General features: G+C 39.8%; 1 protein-coding gene across 1 annotated transcript in view; it reads right to left on the bottom strand.

The window, feature by feature from the left end:
• macrod2 (mono-ADP ribosylhydrolase 2) overlaps nucleotides 1–23,823 on the bottom strand; it is a 497,420-nt gene that overhangs the window by 142,192 nt on the left and 331,405 nt on the right. The window contains exon 7 of the mRNA XM_054799427.1: nucleotides 3,299–3,329. Coding sequence (XP_054655402.1) covers nucleotides 3,299–3,329 — 31 coding nt within the window. The remainder of the gene's footprint in view (nucleotides 1–3,298; nucleotides 3,330–23,823) is intronic.

Below are 23,823 nucleotides of genomic sequence, written 5' to 3'. Positions count from 1 at the left end.
TTTCCATTGATTTGCTTTTCCAGACACCAGAAGCACTTTATACTGAGAGCCCATTATTTATTCACTCCACAGTCAAACACTGGTGGTGGTAAACTACTTCTGTAGGCGCAGCTGCCCTGGACTGACTGCCTGACAAAAATGTGGCTGCCAATTCACACCAACGGCTTCTCTGATCACCACCAAACTTTCATTCACATTTAGTGTGGGCTGGACTGGACACAACAGCGGTGACTGGTATGGAGCAAGTGCCAACCCTCCGGTTTCTGGACGGCCTGCTGTACCTCCTGAGACACTGCCGCCCATGATGAGACTATGACAGATGATGAGTGGTGCATTAATCAGTTCAAATTGCTGTAATTTCAAATGGACACTGTATGAACCAAGCATACATTAAATGTACAGTATCATTATCAAGTACTACAGAACAAAAACATGAAAGTTATGTATTGGACAATGTGACCAAAGATGCTTGGCCACTTGGGCGACTGCCATGGAATGATCTGCACATGTTGCTAAAAAATATGTCAATGAATTACGGTACTCTAAGGTCCAATCAATTTAACTTTTAGAGGGATAGTTCGTATTTTTTGACATGAAGTTGAATGATATCGCCATCAGTGACTGTGACTGTTTTTCATATGTTGGTTTGTAAAGACATTACAAAAAAAAAGACACACACATATTAGTTTAAATGTACAAATGCAGACGTACCAAATTGTATGGTCAATTTCCCTGTGAGCCAAAGACCATAAGGCTAGTCAGTGCCATCTCAAAAAGAAAAGAATCACAAAAAAAAAACAAGAGACAATTTTTGTTACACCGGTGAAACACCACATTGAAAACAGTGTGACGGGAAAGTGTTTGTACATTTCTATCAACAACATACTGCCACAAAGTTACAGAGGTGCAGGGATGACAAAATGTGATGTCTAAAGCGAGGCGGCATGTAGGACGGTGCCCACAGGACGATTAATATCTCTGAAAGCCACAGAGCATGGTCTCATCACTGTATGAAGGACAGTCCATCTTTTCCTATTGGTGTTGATGGAGATGTAAAACCCTTTCAGGATTTTTTTTTTTTGGTATGGCTTGCGAGGCCAAGGGAGTGTCGGGTGGTTTTTGGTGTTTATGAAACTGTTGCTCACTGGAGTGTTACCACTGCTGTTAATGTATGGAAGAATAGCTTGAGGGAACAGTGTTTGCACCATAGGTACATAATGCTACTGCTAATAAAAAGTGATCAAATCACATAGAAACTCTTGTGAGACAACTGTGCTAGCAATTACAGGTCCCAGATCGTGTGCAATAGTTGCTCACAAACACACTGACTTTATTTAAAACTTAGAGAAAAGCAAGTGTTCTGCAAAAATTGGCATCTTGGTAGTCTTAAACTCTTGATATAATGTATTTACAGGAGTTGCTACTATAGAAGCACTTTGTTTAGAAGCAAATGCACATCAAAATGTGAATTACAACTTAGGTGCATTGCTTATTACAAGGCAGGCATGTGGAAAAACTCGATCAGAATGGGAAAAAAAAACATATTTACTTCTCACTCATCACCCTGCTTCATGAATCCCAGCCCAGCAGTTTCCCCGCATCTAGCACCTTTTGCTATGATAACTTCAAAGCCTGTTTATGTCAACAAGTTTGGCATATTTGCAAAGTGACTTTGTTTAATGAGCACAGCGGTTCGGTGCCTGCACGGTTCATTTGAGGCCAGCTGGTCCCATGTGGCATTCTGTTAGCCTGATTCAAGGCTACTGTCAATGAGTAACATCCTTTAAGGCAGGGGTGTCCAAATTTTTTCCACTGGGGGGGCCACATACTGAAAAATGAGAGGATGTAAGGGCCACTCTGATATTTTGTAAGTCGGCACTTGTGGATATGCTAAAAGGTTATATATATTTTAAGAAGAAGCTGCATCTCAGCATTGTGATACAGGTGCAAAAGTGTATTACTACTATGAACTCTGGCCTTTGCTTTTTTTTCCCCCATGTTTGCAGTTTCTTTTTCAAATATTTCTATTTTCTTCTCAAATATTTTTTTGTACATTTTCTTCTCGTAATATGACTTTATTACCATATTATTATAACTTTTTACCAACCTAATTTTCCACTTCATTTAACACCTTATTTTTGTTTTGTTTGTTTCTCATAATATTACGACTTTCAAAAAATAACATTGTTTTCCCTTAATATTTCAACTTTATGCTACTAAAATGACATTATTTTTCCTCATTATATAGTTTATTCTCGCAAGGAGAAGAGGAACCTTCAGCTGGAAAGCAAGAGAGAACGAAGGAAACAGAGACTGCAGAGCCAGGCCTCTGCACAGCCGTCCGACTTTGCGCGTCACACCTGCGGCAGAGACTGTCATGCCAGAATTGGACTGCTGAGCCACACCAGACGCTGCTCTCAACAAGTCTGATTATTGACCAACCGGGGCGCTACCATTGTCTATTGAGACAGAATCATGCCAGAGACTTTACTTTATTTTTACTTTATTCTAACAACAACCTAATTTTCAAAAAATGACAACTTTCTTCGTTGTTGTTTTGTTTTTTGTCCATAATATTACGATATAATACACAATATTACGATATTATTGTCGTAAAATCACAACTTTTTCTGGTGAGATTACAACCTTTTTCTATTTTGACTTTATTCTTGTAAAATTACTACTGATTTTTATTTTATTTTGCTGTCGTTTTTAGTTTTCTTGTTCCCTTTTATTTTCAATATGTGGATTTGGACCACAATTTCGACAACAATATTCTAAGGTAAGGGTGTCCAAACGATTTCCTCCGAAGGCTGCATACTGAAAATCAAAAGCTGTGGGGGGGCCACATTGACATTTTATAAATTTTTACTCTTGTAAAAAGGCTACAAAAAACCTTTATATATACTTAAAGACGTAGCTTTGTTTTGTTATTCGTTATTATTATCAACATTTCAGCTTCTTCTCTTTACATTTTGCCTTTTTGCTCTATTTTTCTCACTTTTGCTTTGAGTTTTTCTGGTTTCATTTTATTTCCACAACTTACCGCGGGCCAATAAAACACAAGCTGTGGGCCGCAAATGGCCCCCGGGCCACACTTTGGACATCTGCTCTAAGGTGTTATACTTGGTGTTATATTTCACCATAGTATTATTTCATGAAGTGTACTAATATAACCTGGCAAATTGAATTATAACATTGCAACACATTGCTGTGCAAGTACATCAAGGATATCTTAGTTCAACCAATCAATTCAATTACGCCAAATAAAATTGACAAATAATAATGATAATCTTACCGTAGATTCCTGTGGATATACATGGGAAGGCCTGTGGGAAAAAGAGAAAGAAACAACGGTCAAAAGATTCACAGTCAGCAAGCATACGATATAAATCCTTAAATCAAAGAAGACATCAGTGTAGACATCAAAAAGGCAGAAATAGAAAGAGGGCAAATTTAGTGAATACAAATATTTCCTCACAAGCCAAACTGGAAAAGCTCCATACTGGTATATTTGTGTCTGCCTTCCTAAAGTGACCACATTGTAATAGTTCTTGGTTTGGAGCACTTTGCAGCAGACATATTATTCAAGCATGGCTTTATAGCTTAAAATAGTACCATTATTCTTTACTTGTGTCGGCAAATATATTATGATACATAGGCCTTGCTCTGAGCCTCCCTATTTCACATTTATCTTTTTAAGTATATTAATAAACAGTAAAGAGAAAGGATTTTTTTTCCCCTCCAAAAGGTTCCATTTGTCCTGAAAAGCAGCTGAACTGGTGCTTTGGTTCCTGCATTCATCAAAGGGTGTGACCAAAGCATTAATAAATAAAATGTCACTAGCAGCTCACTAATGGATTAATATTACAAGCACTAATACTGTATACTAGTGCTCTGAATATACTATATAATAGTCGGCAAAACCATTTGTTCTTTGCAAACAAAGCATTTAGCTTAGAATTATTAGATATTATAGCCATACTCTTTTCAATACAGCATAAATGTGAAAAATAAAAATAATTAAGTCTGTCATGGTTTGTGCTTCTTGAAATGATTACAAACAAAATAAACTGCCTTTCTGACATTTTGTGTCACAGACCACATTGAGGTTGTATTCTCCACCAATAAAAGCTTTACAAAAAATATACAGTATAATATACACCACTTTTAACATGCGAACAATGTGAATAACAATCAGTGAAATAAATCAAAGCAACAAAAATTGAGCAAGTAACGGAACATCAAAATCATCTTTGTCTCACACAGGCTTATAATAATGATGACATCTCTGCTGCTGTCATGACCCTGAATCAGCTACTCTTCCGCCTGGATACCCTCTCATTAGCGCGGGAGTCCTAACAGTACATTCAGAATTGTTTGCGGTGCTTGTTTAAACTTTGCCACCTCCTCAAATCTAATCATAGGCACTTTTTCAGCGTGTTTCATTTTTCAATGCAGATAACATTTGACGAGCTGTTATTTGTGTGTGTTGTGTTCTTCTGGCATAGTGGTTAGCATGGTGAGGAGATCAGGAAGATCTGGGTTCGAATCTCCGTTGGGCATCTCTGTGTGGAGTCTGCATGTTCTCCCCGTGCGTGCGTGGGTTTTCTCCGGGTACTCCGGTTTCCTCCCACATTCCAAAAACATGCATGTTAGTTTAATTGGCGACTTAATTGTCCTAAATCGTCTATATGTGCCCTGTGATTGACTGGTTTGTGGTAAAGGATTTTTCTGGGGACCAGCCCAGGGTGTACCCCGCCTCTTGCCCGACGTCAGCTGGGATAGGCTCCAGCATACCCGCGGCCCTAGTGAGGATACATGGCTTTGAACATGGATGGATGGTGTTCTTCTTCCTCACAACAGGCATAAGATCGAGGACCACGCACATACAGTACACTGTAGACCTCAAGTGCTCAAGCATCTGTCCTTTCGGCCTGCATAAGGAAAGTGCATTCTTGTGAGAATGCTCAGCACTTGTCAAAAAACAGTATTAAAAAAAAAAAATTGCGTGTACTGTGTTGTTAGCATGACAAAAATTGTGTATTTCATTTTTGGTTATTATGCATTATTGGTTATTATGTTACATCTTTTACAAAATATGCACAATAATTTATTATATTTGTACATACAGTATATTCATACTATCGAGGAAAAGGCTTCTTGAGACGTCATCTGTACTTCTGTGAAGAATGTGTCGGACGTTTCGCTCCTCATCCGAAGAGCTTCGTCAGCGAACTAATAAGTGCTGGTAGCCTAGGCCTTAAATACAGCACCAGCACTTATTAGTTCGCTGACGAAGCTCTTCGGATGAGGAGCGAAACGTCCGACACATTCTTCACAGAAGTACAGATGACGTCTCAAGAAGCCTTTTCCTCAATGGACAACTCCTGTACGACTGAGAGCCTACACAGACATATATTCATACTAATATATTTTATATATGCAATTATTCTAATTTATCACTGATATTATTAATAAGAATACTTTTCAGTAAAATAATACTTTGAACTAAAGAGAAGAACTTGTAATAGTCTTAGTTTTCTTAACTGTTGTATCCTAAAGCAATCACTAACTCAGTTGTATCAATGCTTTCTTTTCCACTTAAACCCAACCATTCAATTCTATGCCAAGAGGAATGTGCCTCTGTTTGTATCCTGATTTAACAGTTCACAGGTCGTACCTGTCAAGGTGATTTTTTTTCTTCTGTGTGGAGATTTAAATCTTTTAGTGAAGCTTTGACCTTTCCAGAAGCTGTCTGACTCTGACAATAAACTATAGATGATGAAGCGCAGAGAAGCATGGGCATTTTTTTTGTCATCTGCCAAGCTCTGACCATTGTATTTTTGCTGGAATTGAGGCATAACTATATATCAAATATCCCCCCAAAATATACTGCACATGACGGTAACAAAACAAATGTGTAAATGTTACAAAGCAAGATTTAAAATTGTGTTCATTTACAGTGTGCTCACATTTGTTTTGGTTAAAACTAACTAACTGTCTTGCGGTGAACGCAATCATTCGACTCCTGTTGTGCACCAAAGAAGCGGACCGAGAGAAAATGCATCAGAAGCAAAGTCTCGAGGCTATCTCTCCTCTGTGGCTGAGTGCCTTACAGCAAAGGGCGCTCTTGACAAGTACATTTTAGAAGCTTCTGGTGAAATCTGGCTGGTAAAAATATCAGAATATAAAATATAACCAACATAGGCAACCAAAATAGGTTTTCTCCGGGTACTCCTGCTTCCTCCCACATTCCAAAAACATGCATGTTAGTTTAATTGGCGACTTAATTGTCCTAAATTGTCTATATGTGCCCTGTGATTGACTGGTTTGTGGTAAAGGATTTTTCTAGCGACCAGTCCAGGGTGTACCCCGCCTCTCGCCCAAAGTCAGCAGGGATAGCCTCCATCATACGCCCGCGACCCTGGTGAGCATGAGCGGCATATAAAATGAATGAATCAACGTGATGTCATGAAAGCTGCCCTATCATGTCCTTCCTTCATGAAAGCTAGGCAAAATTTAATTTTGGTCCGCACCAGAGTAAAGAGCTACATGTGAGAATTCAGCCTTAAAGCATTGAAAGAAATTGCTTCTTTAAGAAATAAAATTTGTAGACAGTAAAAGCATATAAATACAGCTATGGAGGAGAGAGGTCAGTGAATGTATTTGGAATATTTCTTGTATTTGCCTGCAGCCCAAATAAACCCCGCTGATGTGCTCAGTCTGCTAAGAAGACCACAATGTTGACTCTTGACGTTGTTGGGCTCATATTCAGCAGTTCACTGCCTCCAAATACATCAAGTCGAGGTGATCCCAAAGAGCTCAATTTTGGTCTCATCTGACCACATTACATTCTCCAAAGCCTTGTCTGGTTCCTTCAGGTGTTCATTGGCAAACATCAGATGGGCCTGTGCATGTGTCTTCTTGAGCAGGGGGACCTAGTGGACACTGGACAAAGTGTGTACTAATGGTTTCCTTGGTGACTGTGCTCCCAACTCCTTGGTGACTGTGCTCCCAACTCCCTTGCCATCATGAACACCACTTGTATGTCTTCCATTTCTGAATTATTGTGCCAATAGTGGTTTATTCCGTACCTTTGGCAGTTCTTTGATCTTTCTCACGGTGGTGGAGAGGTTTGAATGGAAGAGAGCGTTTCTGTGACAGGTTTCTTTTATCCACATACTGACTTGGGATGAGGAGTATTTTTCTAAAGGCATAAGACACATTTGTGTGCTTCATGGGTACATAACCGGTCTGTGGACGTCAAAATGCTTGCTGGTTGGTGGGGATCAAATACTTCCTTCCTTCACTCAAATACAATTACTAATTTATAACTATAAATAATAATAATTTATTATTATATAGAGTAATTTATACTCTCCTCTGATAAACATGCAACAAATGTTCTGGACTGACCATATTTTTGTAAGGGGGGGTAAACTTACAAAATCAGCAGGAGGTCAATTACTTATTCACCTCACTGTATTCATATATTTAATAAAAACTGGTGATAATTCCCTGATTCAGTCAAGAATAACAGTCCTGTTGTAAGAATGCACTCACTTAAATGCACTGTGAAGAAAAATAAAGCATCCTTCATGTGAGCCAAGGATGTTCTAAATCAGGGGTGTCAAACTGGTGCCATGGAGGGCCGAGACAATGCGGGTTTTCTTTCCAGACGGTCACTAAAGCAGGTGATGTTAATGAGCAACACCTTCAATTTGAGAGAAGGAGCTCTTTAATTAAATCACCTGGTGAAGAAACAGGTTGGAGAGAAAACATGCAGCGTCTCGGCCCTCCATGGCACGAGTTTGACACATGTGCTCTAAATGAATGCACAGGAGCAAGAATGGCATACACAAGTAGAAGTGTTCAATAGTGTTCAATAGAGTAAGCATAGTAAAGCATAACCTACTTTTCTTCATTGTTTTCATCAACAATACGCTGTGTAGTAGAAGCTATTTTGATAGTTGTTAGCGTGCATACCTGTAGATATGCTTACACTGTATGTAGGTCCAGAGTTAATTAGAACAGCGAGCAAGTGTATATACAGTCGTGACCTATGATTCCTGCTTTAGGTTATTATTTCTATCTGCGGTTGCTCATTAGAAGTGAGTCAGCATGTCGGCCCGTGTTGGCATGAGGCTGCTCTTGACATGTTGCCTTGTTGATGATTTTCTTTGCTTATAGGGAGTGCTCGGAAATTGGTCACCAGGGAAATTATTCTGTTGCTGGGGCTCCTCCCTAATCTATCACATCGCTTTAAAGTGGAACACCTTTCCTCTCAGCATTTCTGCACACTTATTTAGCTCACCCTGCATAAAGGATGACAGAAGGCTACAGTGATTATTAGGTGACTAATTGTGTTCCAAAGCCTGAACCACGAAATATCATGCATTGTAGAGGTGATTAAAACCAATTGTGATTTCATGGACAGTTTGTAAATAGGATTCTGAAATTCAGTACATTTTCTGTAAACAGAAAATCTCTCTGCTTTGGGGGAGAGTGGGCTGACCAATTTAGTTTATCGCTACATACAGGAGTGAACTATATGTAGTCATCATTACACACTGCTACTCACCACTACTGGCTCTTACTGACTGTGTTAATGAGAAATGTGGATCTTATTACTGAGAACTCACTAACTCGCCACAAGTTTAACTTTTATAATGGAGTCTTTAACCACAATGTTGCCGTTCCGACCTTTTAAGGCTGAAGTGAGGCAGTGTGGGTTGGTGTGTGTAACAGCAGAAAACGTCCATAGAGTCATGGGCAATCTTTCTGTATTTAGTAATACCGTGGAACCTTGGTTAGCGTCATTCATTTGTTCCAGAAGGTCCAATTGTAACCGAAACGCTAACTGAATCAATTTTTCCCATAAGGAATAATGTAAATCCAGTTAGTCCCTTCCGGAAAGCCAAAAATGTGAACACGAAACACATTTTCATAGTTTTACAAGTATAGTTTTACATGCAGTAAACATTTCCAAATGCATATAAATATACAGTCATCCCTCGTTTATCAAGGTTAATTGGTTCCAGACCCGACCGCGATAAGTGAATCTCGGCAAAGTAGTATTCAATATTAATAAATGGGACATTTTCATAGTTAGAGCATAGAAAACCTGTTTATGAATTTTGAAATACAATCTTTACCATAATTAGAGCCCTGTAGACATTAAATAACATCCTTGTAATCACCTCTACACTCTACACTACATTCTTTGTCTACACTACACTGTTCAACTGTAATGTGCAGGCTGCGGGATCACTGCAGGGACACAAGAGAGGGCCATGGCTTTATCCATTAGCAAGCTGTCAAGCTAACTAGTTAGCCGCCAATTTATTTACTTTATTCTAAACGTAAGAAAGGGTTTGAAATGGAGTGGTGAAGAAGGACAAAGAAGCCAAAAACGTACCACTTCCACATGGAATGTGAGGAGAACTTCTTTTCACTGTATCATGTCGGACATGCCATGGCTTACTCCATGCAGTGTGACGGTAATGTCATGTCATGTCTCAATGATGGAACATTACTGCGCCTAGTGTCCAGAATACTACATATACCTTTGTCTTTCAGTATTTTCTGACTAATAATATGCCATAGTCAACCACGAAACAGCGACCATTTATTAATTAATTAATTTATGAAAAAACGCGATAAGAGCGAAAGACCGATAATCAAACCGCAATATTGAGACGGGATAAATGAGCTTGTACGATTAGTTTTACCTTGAGTGAAGACGTGATTCTTGCTTGTTCAAGTGCCAGTATTTTGGTAAAAAAGTTGAAAAACACTATTGAATTATATTGAATTCAAGAAATAACTCATGACAAAACAGGTAAATGGTGTCCATGTTGTGTCTCGCTGTCACATCGGGTGGTTGGAAACACTCACATTAAGAATCACGTCTTCAGTGAAGGTAAAAATAATCTTAAATGTTTGTTTATCCCTTTCATTCATCATGTATATGCATTTAGAATTGTTTTATGCATGTAAAACTATTAAAAAAAACGTGTTGTGTGTTAACATTTTTGAGAGTCAATTGTTGATTGCATCAAAAACGGGCTACGTAGCTGACTTCTGGTTCCGGTTGCCATTTTGGAACTTAGCAAGCTAGCTTCTTTCTTAACAGTTAAGGCCGTTTTGTGATAAAAATACATTAACAACACTCTTGGACTCACACAGTGCATTAATAACGCTACAAGACACGCGCCTTATTGTACGGTAACAGGAAAATGTACATAAACGGAGGCAAAATGTTGTCGTAAATTTTCAGCGTTAACTGAAAAACACGTTAACCGGTGCGAGCCTTAACCGAGGTGCCACTGTATTACCGTTGTTCATCAGCTTGTTTTATTAACAAAGGCAATTTGTCTAATTAAAGCAGTGATTTATTACCTTTACCGTGTGACCAGTTTGCCAACAGTTCATATAACAGCGCCACTGTAATACGACTATCACAATAGCAGCCTGCAAGCTCCAGTCATTTGTTTATGGGAGGATATAACACAGTAAAGATGGCTGAATCTGAGGCAAAGTGCAGCAGTTGAGCAGTAGCTGTTGCCTTCACGTAGCGAATGTGAAGCTGTGAAACAGCCATAAGCAGGCAGGTAAAGTGGGGAAATGGCATACACGGGCCCAGTGACTCCTGCCAGGGGAACACCTCATCTCGGATGGCTGAGCAAATAGAACTGGACCCCGGGTGAAGCCCCTGTAGCTTGAAGCCTTCTAGCCTGTTTGCACATGGAAGCTATGATTACAAATCACAGCAGCGAGATTGTGCTCATGTTTGAGATCCACAAGTGTTGGCGAAATGTGGATTTGATATCTGAACACAGACTTTCTTTCACTCGGTTGACACAGCTAACTGGTGTTAACCATAGGCTATGTCCTGCACGCCCGTCCTTGATTCAACATTCTGTTTTGATAAGAAATTTTACACTGAATAATTATGGTTCACTAAAACAACAAGGTTTGCATAATGTTACTTGACTGAATGGGTGTTATGGATCTATGATAAACATCTGAATATAAATGATGGAAAAAACACCAGTAGTGACTGACGCAACACGAGCTGTTTAACAGCTCTGTGTTGTCAAATGCACCGCGCACGTAACGAAACAAGTTTACCAAGTAACTTTAGATACAAGCTGAGCTGAGAAAAACCTGGAAAAAAAAACCCCAACCGAAGGGGAGGCAGTGAACAACGCCACACGAGCCGTTTTCTCAGTCTGTCTTGTCAAATGCACCGTGTGCGTAACAAAACAAGTCTACCAATTGACTTTAAATTGCAATATTTACAAACCGAAACACAAACCGAAATACACACCAAAATACACACCGAAATAGAGAACGTGATCCTGAGTCGAGCCAAGCAAGCAGAGACTCACTGTCTGCATTGTGTTTGTGTGAAAGAGTGACAGGCATGACTCCTCTCTCTGGCTGTAGCGAGTCTTTGAATATTTTGAAGGGCCAAAGGGGTAAGTTTGGGAAGATCTTAGAATGGATTAGGCTATTTACATGTATTTTACGCTTCATATAACATAAAAACCCTATAACATAAAGGTTCTCGGAACGGATTATTTACGTTGTAGGGGCGTCTACTGTAATACATAAGGCATACCTACATTTGGTACTACAAACAGACACACCAAAACTACAGAAAAAGAAAGAACGCATGTGCATGAGGTCCGTTGTCTTTCACTTGTACAGCTTGCCTAAACTGACGACGAAGTGAAATTACTTCTGCAAGTTTCTTTGGAGTAGAAGGAAAAAAAATATCAAGAGAATGTCGACAGCGAGTCATGGCAGTCGAAATATTCAGATATTCTATTGGCTTCTCGGCAGCAGTACACCACTGCTGTCTTCTGGTCACATGACGGAAATGGGGCAGCGATGTTATTGTTCTCAGAAAGTAGTGGTTTGCTTGTTCACGCGACGACAGCAAGGCAGCATCAGAATTTCCCACTCGTTTTCAAAAAATACTGTTTCAGGCCACCCATAATGCCGTTGCCATGTGGATGAAAGGCTGTAAAGATCAAATACTTTCCCGTTTCGACCTGAAAATGTTCCCATGTGGACAGCCGCTCAGTGAATGAGTAGCCTATCGACAAATGGCAAAATGATGAAACCGCAGCCGAAAAGATTCCAGATAGAGATGAGACACTGCTCTATCTTGGAGTCAGATTTTATTTGACAATATGTCGTAGCCAACAGCAGTTTCTTTTAAAGCTTTGAACTTTACTTTTACTATGATTCTTGGATTGACATCATTGTAATTGTCTTGTGAAATATTTATTGCAATCATTACAAGAGCCATGGCATTATAAATTGAAAATAGGCCCTCATTAATTTGAGTTCGAGGAGTGCTGCAAAGAGGAAAATATAGAAACATGTACAGTACATGCTGTAATTCTGAGCCAAATGCTTGAGTTGAACCTCAGTATTCACCAGTGTGAAACAGAATATGCCTCTAGGCAACTAAAGTCTGTGTCTATTCCAATCAGTCCTTAATGTAAATGAAGATTATGTGTGCATCGCATGTAACATTGGAAGCGATTTGCATTTTGGAAGCCTAAATTACAGGTGGGCATAAAAGGATCAAAGCAGGGACTGTGAGGATTGCATCTGCATCTATCAAAGTGCTATTTCATCTTGGATCTCGGAGTGAAAAAGCCTCTGAAAGGCTGAAGATAAAATGCAGCAGGGGAGCAAAGCCACTATTTGGGGGAGGGGGCACATGTGGATTGTCAAATATCCATATCAGGTTTCCCATACATAGACACTAAGATATGTGTGCATCCATTTTAGCATGTTTACGGTTCATATGTATGAGAAAATGGCACATTCTGTAGTAGCCTGCACCATGTTCACTAATGAGGGGCATTTATTTATCAGTGGTGTGCAGTCAGGACCAGCAAAGCCTTTTCTTCTGGCCTAACCACTACCAGAAGCGCTGACCTACATTTACAATTTAAATTGTAGTATTTGTTCCATGAAATTATTTTAACTTATTCCCAACAGTCTGCTATCTTCATTTTGTAGCGTGTCTCTTGGCTACACTACTCCCAGTAGGGTATGTCTATGTTGGATTTTTTTCGGCCAATCAGATTTCAGCTGTCCGTGTTGCCATATCAATGTAATCTGCTCAGGGCCTTCAGAATTAGGAGTGCTGGCCCATGTCACTTAAACGCTATCATTTAGCCATGAAGATTTCAGAGTCGCCTTACAGGACTAGCTGGCCTACAATACCATCAGCATTTGTACGTCCACTGATTGGTTGACCAAAACTGGTCAACAAGCCAAGTTATGCCAACAATGGCTGAGGAAGAAATTGACATCTTTGGTCAGTAGATGTGTTTCATTTAAAAGATTTATGTTTGTGTCATGTTTCAAAATAAATATTGATTCTGAACGGCAGAGGTTTGGAGTTGTCTGAACCCTTTATCACTGAGCAGTTACGTTACATTTGACTGAGTGCTACATTTACACAGCCAATCACCAGTGGAAATGACTAATGCTCAGAATTACTAGCAGAAATTAAAGTCAGACATATTGGTGATGATGTATTTGAAGAAAAAGGTTTAAGTGAGTGTCTTGGTTGTTGTGCATAGTGTCAGAGTGTTAGGTGTGTTAGAGGATTTTTTTTGTAAGTGACTGGATAGCGCAGTGGGTAATGATGTCAGTTAAGGACCTCGAATATACTGTACGAGGACGTCTCGTTTTCAAGACCCATTTAAAAAAAACTGCTTCTTCCTACTCTTTTAAGGCAAGTTGCATTGTTGCAAAGCAGACTATTTATGATGTTCCTTTTTGTAAATTTTATTAAGCATGTTCAAAATGACTGGTAACAACTAACATTACTACTCGATTTCCAAGGTAAGGAGACAGATTCATTGTTAATTTAAATGTATTGAAACTGTATCTCCCATGTCCACACAAATATGACTGGTAGGTTGTCGTCATTCAAATCGATGATAAATTTGAAACACTGCATCTCACATTTCCAACTATTTGAGTTCTGAGTAGATTCATATGGAGCTGGACGTTTAGAATTATCATTAATCCTAAAATACGGGCCTGATTTGTTCTGCTGCAGCAGACAATTCTCTAGCGGTGGATCTAAATGAATAGTAAAATAATTAGGGAGCATTTTCATGAGACATTACTTTCATTTTCATCCATAAATCAACTTTAACAACATGTTTAATCACATAATAAAAAAAGGTCTCTGGGCTTATAATGTGAAATTCGGCCTGTGACGTCCTTCTGTTGTGAGGCTCCTAATGAAACATTTTTTGCTTTTAAGGGCTCCTTCAACATTTCAAACATGTTTTCAAAAGGGAGCTTCAAAGTCCCATCCCCACTTAGAATGTTGAAGAGACAAAACAGCACAGATATGAAGACGAGCGACTTGATGCAGTGCACTCTTTTGTGTGAAAGACATTTATTTTTGCAAAATTCTGCATCAGGTGATATTGCCAGAGGGAAAAATGCCTTGTTAGCATCACTGAACTGAGAAAAGAAATATTTAAAATTCTCAGAATTATTAATTTGATTAAGTATATTGATGATATAATAAAAGCTAAGATAAATGCCAACATAAAAATAACTTAGGGGCTAGATGTAGCATGTTATTGTGCAGATGATGGTGAGACATTTCCACACACAATGTTATCAGTGTCAGTACACTGCTGATGTTCAACCAGAGATTATTCTCAGCCTTGTAGGGAGTCCAAATATTCCATGTGGAGCTTAAAATGTCTGACCTCAAAGTGTAAAAAACATAAAGAAAAACATATATTGTATCTACACACTAATATCCAGCAAAAGCTGTGTCATGAAATGATATACAACCAATACAATAAACACTTGTAAATTAAAGGGGCCGTATGCAGCGGGTTCATCCAGCTGCCTAGAGGGCGCCAACACACTGCAGGCATTATATGCTGCCTCTTCCTGCTTTGAGTATATAATGCTGACGTAACACAAGCACATGCATGAGTTCTGTTAGTAATTTGGCAAACTTAGGTGTCATTGCGTATAGTGTATAATATAGTACAGCCCATCATAGCCACACGATGACTCCAAATTGTCACTTTTCTGAGACTGCTTTTGTGTTGTGCACAACGTACTGTATATATAAGACAGAGGTGGGTAACTGCGAGTTGAATGCGAGTTATTTTAATCGGGTTGCATGAAAAATGACAACAAATTTTTATGCAGTTTCATGTGGACGGTGTGGTTGTGAACCACAGTCCCCCGTGTACAGTGCTACACTTGCTAGCAATGCACTATTCAGACATTTAGAAAGGAGGGAACACATTAAGTAAGATAGACGCAATCACCAGCAGATTGCGTGACTGCAATATTTGACAAGTCACCTTATATTTGACCAATATGCCAGACTTACATTAATGCTCGTAGCTTCGAGTTAGAGAGTAATAACCACCGCCGATCGGCAATACACCGCTGCTTGTGCAGTTGGCACTCAGTCAGACGTTACGAGCACAAATAGAACTGCTCAATGATTATGAACTCCAAACATTTACACTACAACATCATCTCAAGCAGTTATATTTATATTTATATTTATTGATCAAATAACATGGCAAAAATATAAAACCTTTTAAGTCAACTTCTCCTCCTCAGTCAGCCATTGTGGATGCAACTTATCTTGTTGAACAGTTTTACTCTGATCAACCAATCAGAATTCGGGGGCCTGCAAGCTAGACCTGAGAGTGAAATAAAAAAATTGGCTAAAAAAAAAAAAAAGCCCGATTGTTAATAGTGTGTATGTGACAGGGACCAGCACTCCTGATTCTGAAGGCTCTGGGCAGACTGCATTGATATGGTGACACATAAAAGCTGAAATGTGATTGGGCAAAAGAAAATCTAACCTACACATACACTATTGGAAGCACTGTAGTCAAGATATATGCTACAAAATGAATATAATGGACTGCTGGGAATAAATTCACATAATTTCATGGAACAAATAATAGAATTTAAGTTTGAAATGTCGGTCAGTACTTCGGGTAATAAAGTAGTTAGGCCAGTAGAGAAGGCCTTGTTGGCCCTAACTGTATACCAGCACAACAGCGATGAAAGACTATACAGTTGTTGCACAAACTAGACAATATGCAAATATCCTCCATGTTTGTTGAACATGATTAATATGCAAATATTACTCTGACACACAAACAGATTTAAAACATATAGCACTGCAATGTATAACTGCAACATTGTTTTCAAAGCATAGCATAGTAAATAGACCGACCTCATTAACTGTAAATCCAGTTGTACTACTTAAACCGTAACCCCATGGAAGTATTGCAAGCACACAGTTATTATTAAACAATTTTCTACATTTTTGACACATTTTCCAATTATAGGAGTGAATACTTGACTTGTTTCCCGTGCAAAACATTCAGAATATCATACTGTGTGGGTCTATTTCTTCACTGGTCTTTCACTTCAGGAATAATTACGCTAAGGCTTCAAGCCAGGGATGTTTTGGTCAACTGGGAATTTAATGGACTTAATGAACTCTCTTTGTTAACGGAGGCTTACCGTGGTCTGTGATTTCCTTCCCCACGCTCAGTTTCTCAAAGACGACGGTAGCTCATCCCATTTGCACAGGTCCACTAAGGCACGGTCTGTGTGGACTATGGTGACGCAACAATGGAAGGTTTATTAAAAGAAACAGCATACTATGGATGGATAAATGGATAGCTTTTATTTGTATCAAATGTAATGTAATATAATGTCTGCATGGCAGAGAGAAACCCCAGAATGTTATATACAAGTAGCTAGAACTGGGTCTATACGAGACAGAATAATTTGGACAGTTTCAAACAGCATGCTTCTGTGCATACATATCCGTGAGGAACCTGCATGTAAAGCAGGGCTGCTTATCTATGTATTCCGTGGGCAGACTTGGCCTCAGTGTGCGCATTTTAAGCTCCTCACAATATAAAGCCATGCATCTGAGCTTGGCCAGAGGTACGAGCAACCAAGACTAATTAACAGTAGGCGGTAGAGAGGTCAAGCCCTGTGAAGTATTTGTTCAGTATATACTGGTCTGATGCACTTTTTGTCATACAAAAAAGATCGGATTTTAATACCGTAGGCATGAATATGAATACCCGTTTTTGTGCCAATAATATATGAACAAAGACACTAGACTGTTTTACTAAAATGACTTTACATACTGTACAATGCCTAAGGGACTGTTCAGAGCAAGAAGGGCAGAGCTTGATTGAGGCAGTTTTTGCTCAAATGCGTCGAGGCCGTTAAAGGAGTTTGGTCCAAGGACGTACCGTAACTCTGAAGAGGTCATTCCTCCCTCTGTGAAGACCTGTGGGCTATTCTCCTGCTGAGATCTGATCTCTGATAATGGCATACTCAGGAGTGCAGAGATTAGGGACAGGAGGGACATCGGGAGTGACAACTGCCTTTGTGCCTGGCTCATCCTCATTCTGGGCATAATGGAATACAGCAGGTGGAACACTTTTTTAAACAGTATTTTTTAGGGTGCCAAGGCCTCAACTGATGGGTGAGCTCAAAAGGGAGACAGGCTCATTGCTAACTGTATAATGGCTCACTTGGAGAAAGAAGGCATTTTGCTGAGATGGGCGTGCGGTTTAAGCAGCACACTATTAGTCATGCTGTCGGCCCACTTCCATATGTATTTTATTTTCTCATGCGCAAAGGCTGCCGCACCTCCTCGCATTGGTTGCACTTGCAGAAAGCTAATGATATTCACACCTACGGCGGAAACAAGGTGCCTCGTGTCTTTGTCTCTAATGGAAGAAGATCTGGAAAGGTGACAGTGTGAGGGCATATTTTGTTGATGCTGTAGCCGTGGCCTTCTTAAACTACAAGCAGAGCTTTCTCGCAAATGTTCATGATAGCTCAATATTTATTCATTGATGCACAGATGTTTTAATGTTGCCTGATAGAAAATCTGAAAAAAACACCAGATGTCTTTCCCTTACTGTACATGCTGCTTGTCAGCATCTTCAGAGTCAATTATATCCTGCTTTCATTGCAATTACTGAATGTTTGGTTTTGGACAAAATGTAAACATATTAAATATTAATCGGTGGTGTTGTGGCAGTTGCAAGGAAGACTCAAGGTTTGGTCTCATGCAGAGCTTTATTCTCCAACTGCACACTCCAAAACTTGACAAAGAAGTAACATCTCCTTTATAGAGCTAACACTTGCGCGCCCAAACCTGGACTCTAACCACGCCCCTAAGTCGACTCCCGACTGGGCGAGAGACATGCCCCCTAGTGTCCACCACAGTGTCAATGAATACTACATACGTTTCAGTCTTACATGTACGGAGTTTGCGTATGTGGATTTTCTCCGGGCTTCCTCCCACATCCCAAAAACATGCATGTTAGGCTAAACTGTCCGTAAGTATACGTTTCAGTGGCTGTATGCCTATCGACTATGTGCCCTGTGATTGACTGGCGATCAGTCCAGGGTATACCCCGCCTCTCGCCCGAAGTCAGCTAGAATAGGCTCCGTGACCCAAATGACGACAGGTGGTATAGAAAAGGAATGAATGAATGCATTACACCACATGAAGAAGCAGACCACACAAAGCAGAGATGTCAGAGCAATGGAGTCCTAATAGAATGAGAAAAGCAAAATACTCTTGAGAGCTTTGGATGCAGTACAGTTGAACTTTGTTGTAATGTTGAGTTACACCTAAAACAACATGGCGGTGCTCCTTCTGTTTCTCATCTACTCTGTATGAGAATCAGGAGGACACACACTCTCAGTGGTCACCAGATGTAAACACAGTATGAAGGTAATTATGATGGAATGAACTGTGGATAGGATGCACTAGGAGACACTCACTGCTCAGAAAATCTACAAACACAAGCGGAGCCCAGCAGCAGCCGTCTGAACCTTCTGGTCTCTTCTTGCTCACCGTAAGAGTTAAAGGAGTGAGAGCATCTTACACCTGCCTTGTCACGTCGCAAACTTCTTTTATTCATGGCACAGGGATACAGGGGATCTACGGATGTGAAAGTGTCGGTGAGAGTGCTCCCCGAGGCTTGTCCCTATCTTCAAATAGTTCTGTCACTTTTACACTTCACTGAGGAACACGGCCAGAAAGTATGAGCCTGTTAAAGCAGTGTTTTGAAACATAGCGACGCTACTGGAGTTACTGGGTGTAGAAGCATTCTGAAGGCTTGGCTGATCAAAGGATCCACCTTTAAATCCCAGGGGAGATTTATTTCACCAAGCTTCCAGGCCAAATAAGAGACAACCTGCGACACCAACCTTAAGCTATACCTCCTCATACAGACAGCAGGATACTGCCAAAACATACCTTAGAGCTCATAGCCTAGTCTTGCAAGTACAGATAAAGGGCTAGTTGTTGACAGTGTGGGTGTACTTGAGAAGGTATAGCTGAAAAAATGTAATAATATCCCATAAAGCTATATCAAAAATTCTGCCCTTGTCAAAATGGTTTAGGTTGCACTGTCAGACGTTTCCATTCAACAAAATATATTTGGTTTGCAGTAGTGTTGGTACTAGGTTACTTGGTCAATAGGCTTTAGTTTACACCGAACATGCTTAACAGTATTACATTACAGTGCATCACATGTTTACAATTGCACTATTGAACATGTCCAAAAAGAAGTAGGAAGAATCAGAGCTTATTTAATCCTACCCCTTCTCTACATCTCAGCAGTTACTGATAGCCTGTTTACTTACTGTGTTTAACATGTACAGTGGAATCCCATTTAGCGTACTCCACAGTTTGCATGTTTTTCGGTTGTCGTCGAAAAAAATTTAGCCTCGGTTTGCGTATGTTGTCCGCGTTGTGCCATGTTATTAATAAACTCCAACTGTGTTCATAATGTATTTTTATCTCAAAATGTCCATGTTAGCAGCCTATTAGCTTGCTAATGAATGGAAACAGGCACTGGAAATCAGCTTTCGCCTCTGCTCTGCTGTGTTGTTTTTTGTATTTTTTTTTCTTAATCACTTCTACAAAATAACCCAAAATGAACCCAAAGAAAGTTGCAAGCGCCAGCATTTTGATAAAGAAGGTGAGAAACAACTAAGAAATAACTCATAGCAAAAGACACAGGTGGTGTCTGAGTGGATCTCGCTGCCACATCGCCATCTTTCTCAACAATGATATCTTCAATTAAAAGGTAAAAGTCACGTTAATTGTTCATTTATCCCTTTCATTCATCACTTATATGCATTCATATACAGTTCGGGGTGTTTTCTGCATGTAAAACTATAATTGTATTGAATTGTAATTGTGTGTTAACATTTATGGCTTTCTGGAAAAGATGAACTGGATTTACATTATTTACTATGAGAAAAAATTGATTTGCGATTGGCTAGTGACCAGTCCAGGTTGTACCCCGCCTCTCAACCAAAGTCAGCTGGGATAGGCTCCAGCATACCCCATATAGGCTCCAGCATAGAAAATGAATGAATGAACTGATTTGGTTAGAGTATGTTTCGGTGAGAGTCTGACCTTCTGACACAGGTAATTATGTCTGACTCTAAGATAAGCTTGCACTGCTTTTCGATCATTTTATTTCATAAATCACACCATGTACACTCGCACAATTGGAGCAAATAATTTCAACGACATGCATCTAGGCCTGTCACGATAATCAATAAATCAATTAATCAAAAGATGAAAAAGAAACGAAGTCGGTCATTTTGTTGGGCTCAATAAATTGACATGTGCATGCATGTTTGTTTTCCTCTCTCCTATCTTTACCCCACAGGCTGGATGACAAGAGGGTTCACTCTGCACATTGGCGAAGTTAGTTTCATGTTGGACGTTGGGTATTTGTCTCCGTCGCTGTTAATTTCACGTTGGCATTCGGCTCCGTAGCTACAGCTGTAGTTCCCCCTCACTGTGCCCGGACTGCTCTCTCATGGTGTGGTGGGCTCGCACGGGATGAGTGTGTGGAAATATTTCCCCGGCGGACTGCTCATTCACAACAGCATGTCCTCACAAACACTAATCAGCCCTCTCCTGAACTAAACATACCAAGGCGGCAACCGGAAAAATCGACTAAGCCAGCGAAAAAACATTGATACACTTACTAGCCACCGCTAGCAAGTAAGCTATTACGTATACAGCAATAACCAGTATAAGATAGCTGGGTTAACTTGGTTTAGTGGGTGCTAATGCAGCTTTGTGTGTGAGTGTGTGTGTGCCACTCAGTCTGTATGAGTTGTGCTTTAGTGCTCGTTAATGTAACCAAGCATTTTAGGCTGGCCACTGACTTTGTGCAAGTTGTGTGTGAAACAGCTTCAAGAGGCACTCGATAGCTATCTCACTTAGCCATAGTCAAAACACATTTTCATCACACTTCCGGCCTTCAAAATGAGAGGGGCACACATCCTGTCTAATAGTGGTAATACAATAAAAACAGCTTACATTAATAAAGCTATTACAATTGCATCTGAAATTTTATTTAAAAGCTGTCGACATTCCAATTATCATGTTAAATAGTGTTAAATACAAATTAATGTTTATTGCTTTTATATAATGTACTTACATTGTTATGCTATGTGATTAATACAAAAATGTTGTCAATAATATCAATTATCAACAATAATTTGTAAGACAATTATCATCCAGCAAAATTTTACAGCCCTACATGCATCGTTATTCGCTATAATCTCCAAAATACTGCACAAACATACTGAGTGTGTATTTAGCCGTATCTAATACTGCTCACCGGAAGTGACGCGAGGTCACGTGGTGAAAACTCAGCAATACTGTACCAGTACAATGCATGTTACAACTATATTACTATATTGCCTCACCAGCAATGAACCTCACCACACCTCCATCTATCCATTCATCTAGGAAAACAAACACGCAACCACGTGTCAATATATCAAGGCCGGCAAAACTATCAAGTTCATTTTTATTTTGCCTGCAATTTATTTGTTAATTATCATCCCAAGCCTATGCAATAAGATATATAGGTGTACCTTATAAAGTGTCCATTGAGTGTATGAGGCTTTGGTCATGATTAAGGTGCTTAATAGACCATGTCACTTGTAGGTCCTGACTAGTAAGCTGGAATTAGGGGAGGATCCCGGGAGAGGGTCACCTTCATGTATAAGGCCACTTTGTCACATGGAGGCCATGAAGGGAGGCCCTCTGCCAACCTGAACTAGCCCACACGATGGATGTTGATGTTGACAGCACTGCATCTGTCTCCTCCATACTGTAAAATGAAACCAGAACCAAACACCGGAGGGTATACGGGTCTTAATTCATCACAAATGACCGTTGTATTAGGTAACTATTGCTTGAATGAAACCATAATTATGCTAAAATGACGAATGGCAGCTCATATTTCGTAACCATGCAATGAACACTGAGAGGGCAATTTTTTTATGCCATGCTCTTTAAATATAGGTAATCTCGATAGCTGCTGAATAAAGAGAGAGTAACTGCTAGACAGTGGGCATTAGAGGGAAGAAAAGTCAGTAAAAGGGCAAATCTCTGAGCATGAAATTTTCCTTAAAGTCCCAGAGCTGCTCTGCATAATGATCTTGGTCTGAGCACAGGTGTGTCTCTAAATGAGGAAGAATGACGAGAGACTGAATGTCCACAAACATTCCGACCAAAGGGAAGGGACATGCAGCTCAAGGTCACGGTGAATTGCAGCGGTGGTGACTGCCGATTGATTGGGAGTACAGGGAGCAGCTGGCAGAGAGGAAACAGTGAGGCCGCTGAGGGAATCACCAGGTGGCTCTTGTGAATTATGACACCATCTCTCCAGCGCTTTCTATTTGTCATGCAGAATAAAAAGCAATGCATGACGAGTGGTCCTCTTCTCATCTGCTGTTTTCCCCCTACATCACCTCCCTTGTCGGAGCTGTGGATTTCACCACTTGGTTGTTTCTAGAGCTTCATCTGAACTATGTGGATAACTTTTTTCCCCACAAATGGCCAGAGGATAATGCAGTTAATTACAGTTTTCTAAATGTGGAATTCACCATTAATATTGATAAAGCATTAATTAGCTACTAAAACTGGAACAACCATTTTCCCTGCACCAAATACATCACATGTTTTTGGAGCAGAACATCACTTTGGAGCAATGACGGCTCATGTTTCAACAGCAACAATTAATGTGACCAAACAGATCTACACCCTGGAAAATGTATTTCATCACAGGATGCATTTTTTTTCTATAAAATGTCATTATAACTAATGAAGCATGAACACAGAAAACAGATAATCGTAATTACTATTAATGTGGCTCATAATTAAAGCTCAGCAAGAGACCATCATGTAGGTCATTATACCTGATCTATGCCAGACAAACACACATTCCTCTTTGCCTCATCCCTTGGAGCGCACAGCAGGTACGGCCCAGTAATGCCTCTCATTCTGGACTCATAATGGCCTTGATTAAGGTAAAGCGATCTGATGTGTACACTTATCTGGAATCACTTCTCTCCAATATAATAGGTCATCTTCACTGCATAACTGATTGTAAAATACTATAGTCTGCTTGTTTTTTTAAATTGCTCAGGGAATTTGGTGTGCTGAGTCCAGATAAAAAAGACAACCTTGTGTTAAGATAATTATCTCAACTGAACTGCTTGCTCCATATTTAAATTGACTGACGTCCCCTGGGGTGGTTAGTGCAGAATGAGTGCATAAGTGCATGCCATCACACAACTACAGGTCGACACTACACACAAAGAAATACAGTATAAAGTCTCATACAAATGCACAAAAAGACATGAAATGGAGATTATGTATCTGGTATAAACACATTTAAA

This window comes from Dunckerocampus dactyliophorus, chromosome 14 (genome assembly GCF_027744805.1).
Source record: "Dunckerocampus dactyliophorus isolate RoL2022-P2 chromosome 14, RoL_Ddac_1.1, whole genome shotgun sequence".
In the NCBI taxonomy this organism is placed as follows: domain Eukaryota; kingdom Metazoa; phylum Chordata; class Actinopteri; order Syngnathiformes; family Syngnathidae; genus Dunckerocampus; species Dunckerocampus dactyliophorus.
Note: the sequence above shows the minus strand (reverse complement) of the source record. Positions and strands in the feature narration are given on the sequence as shown.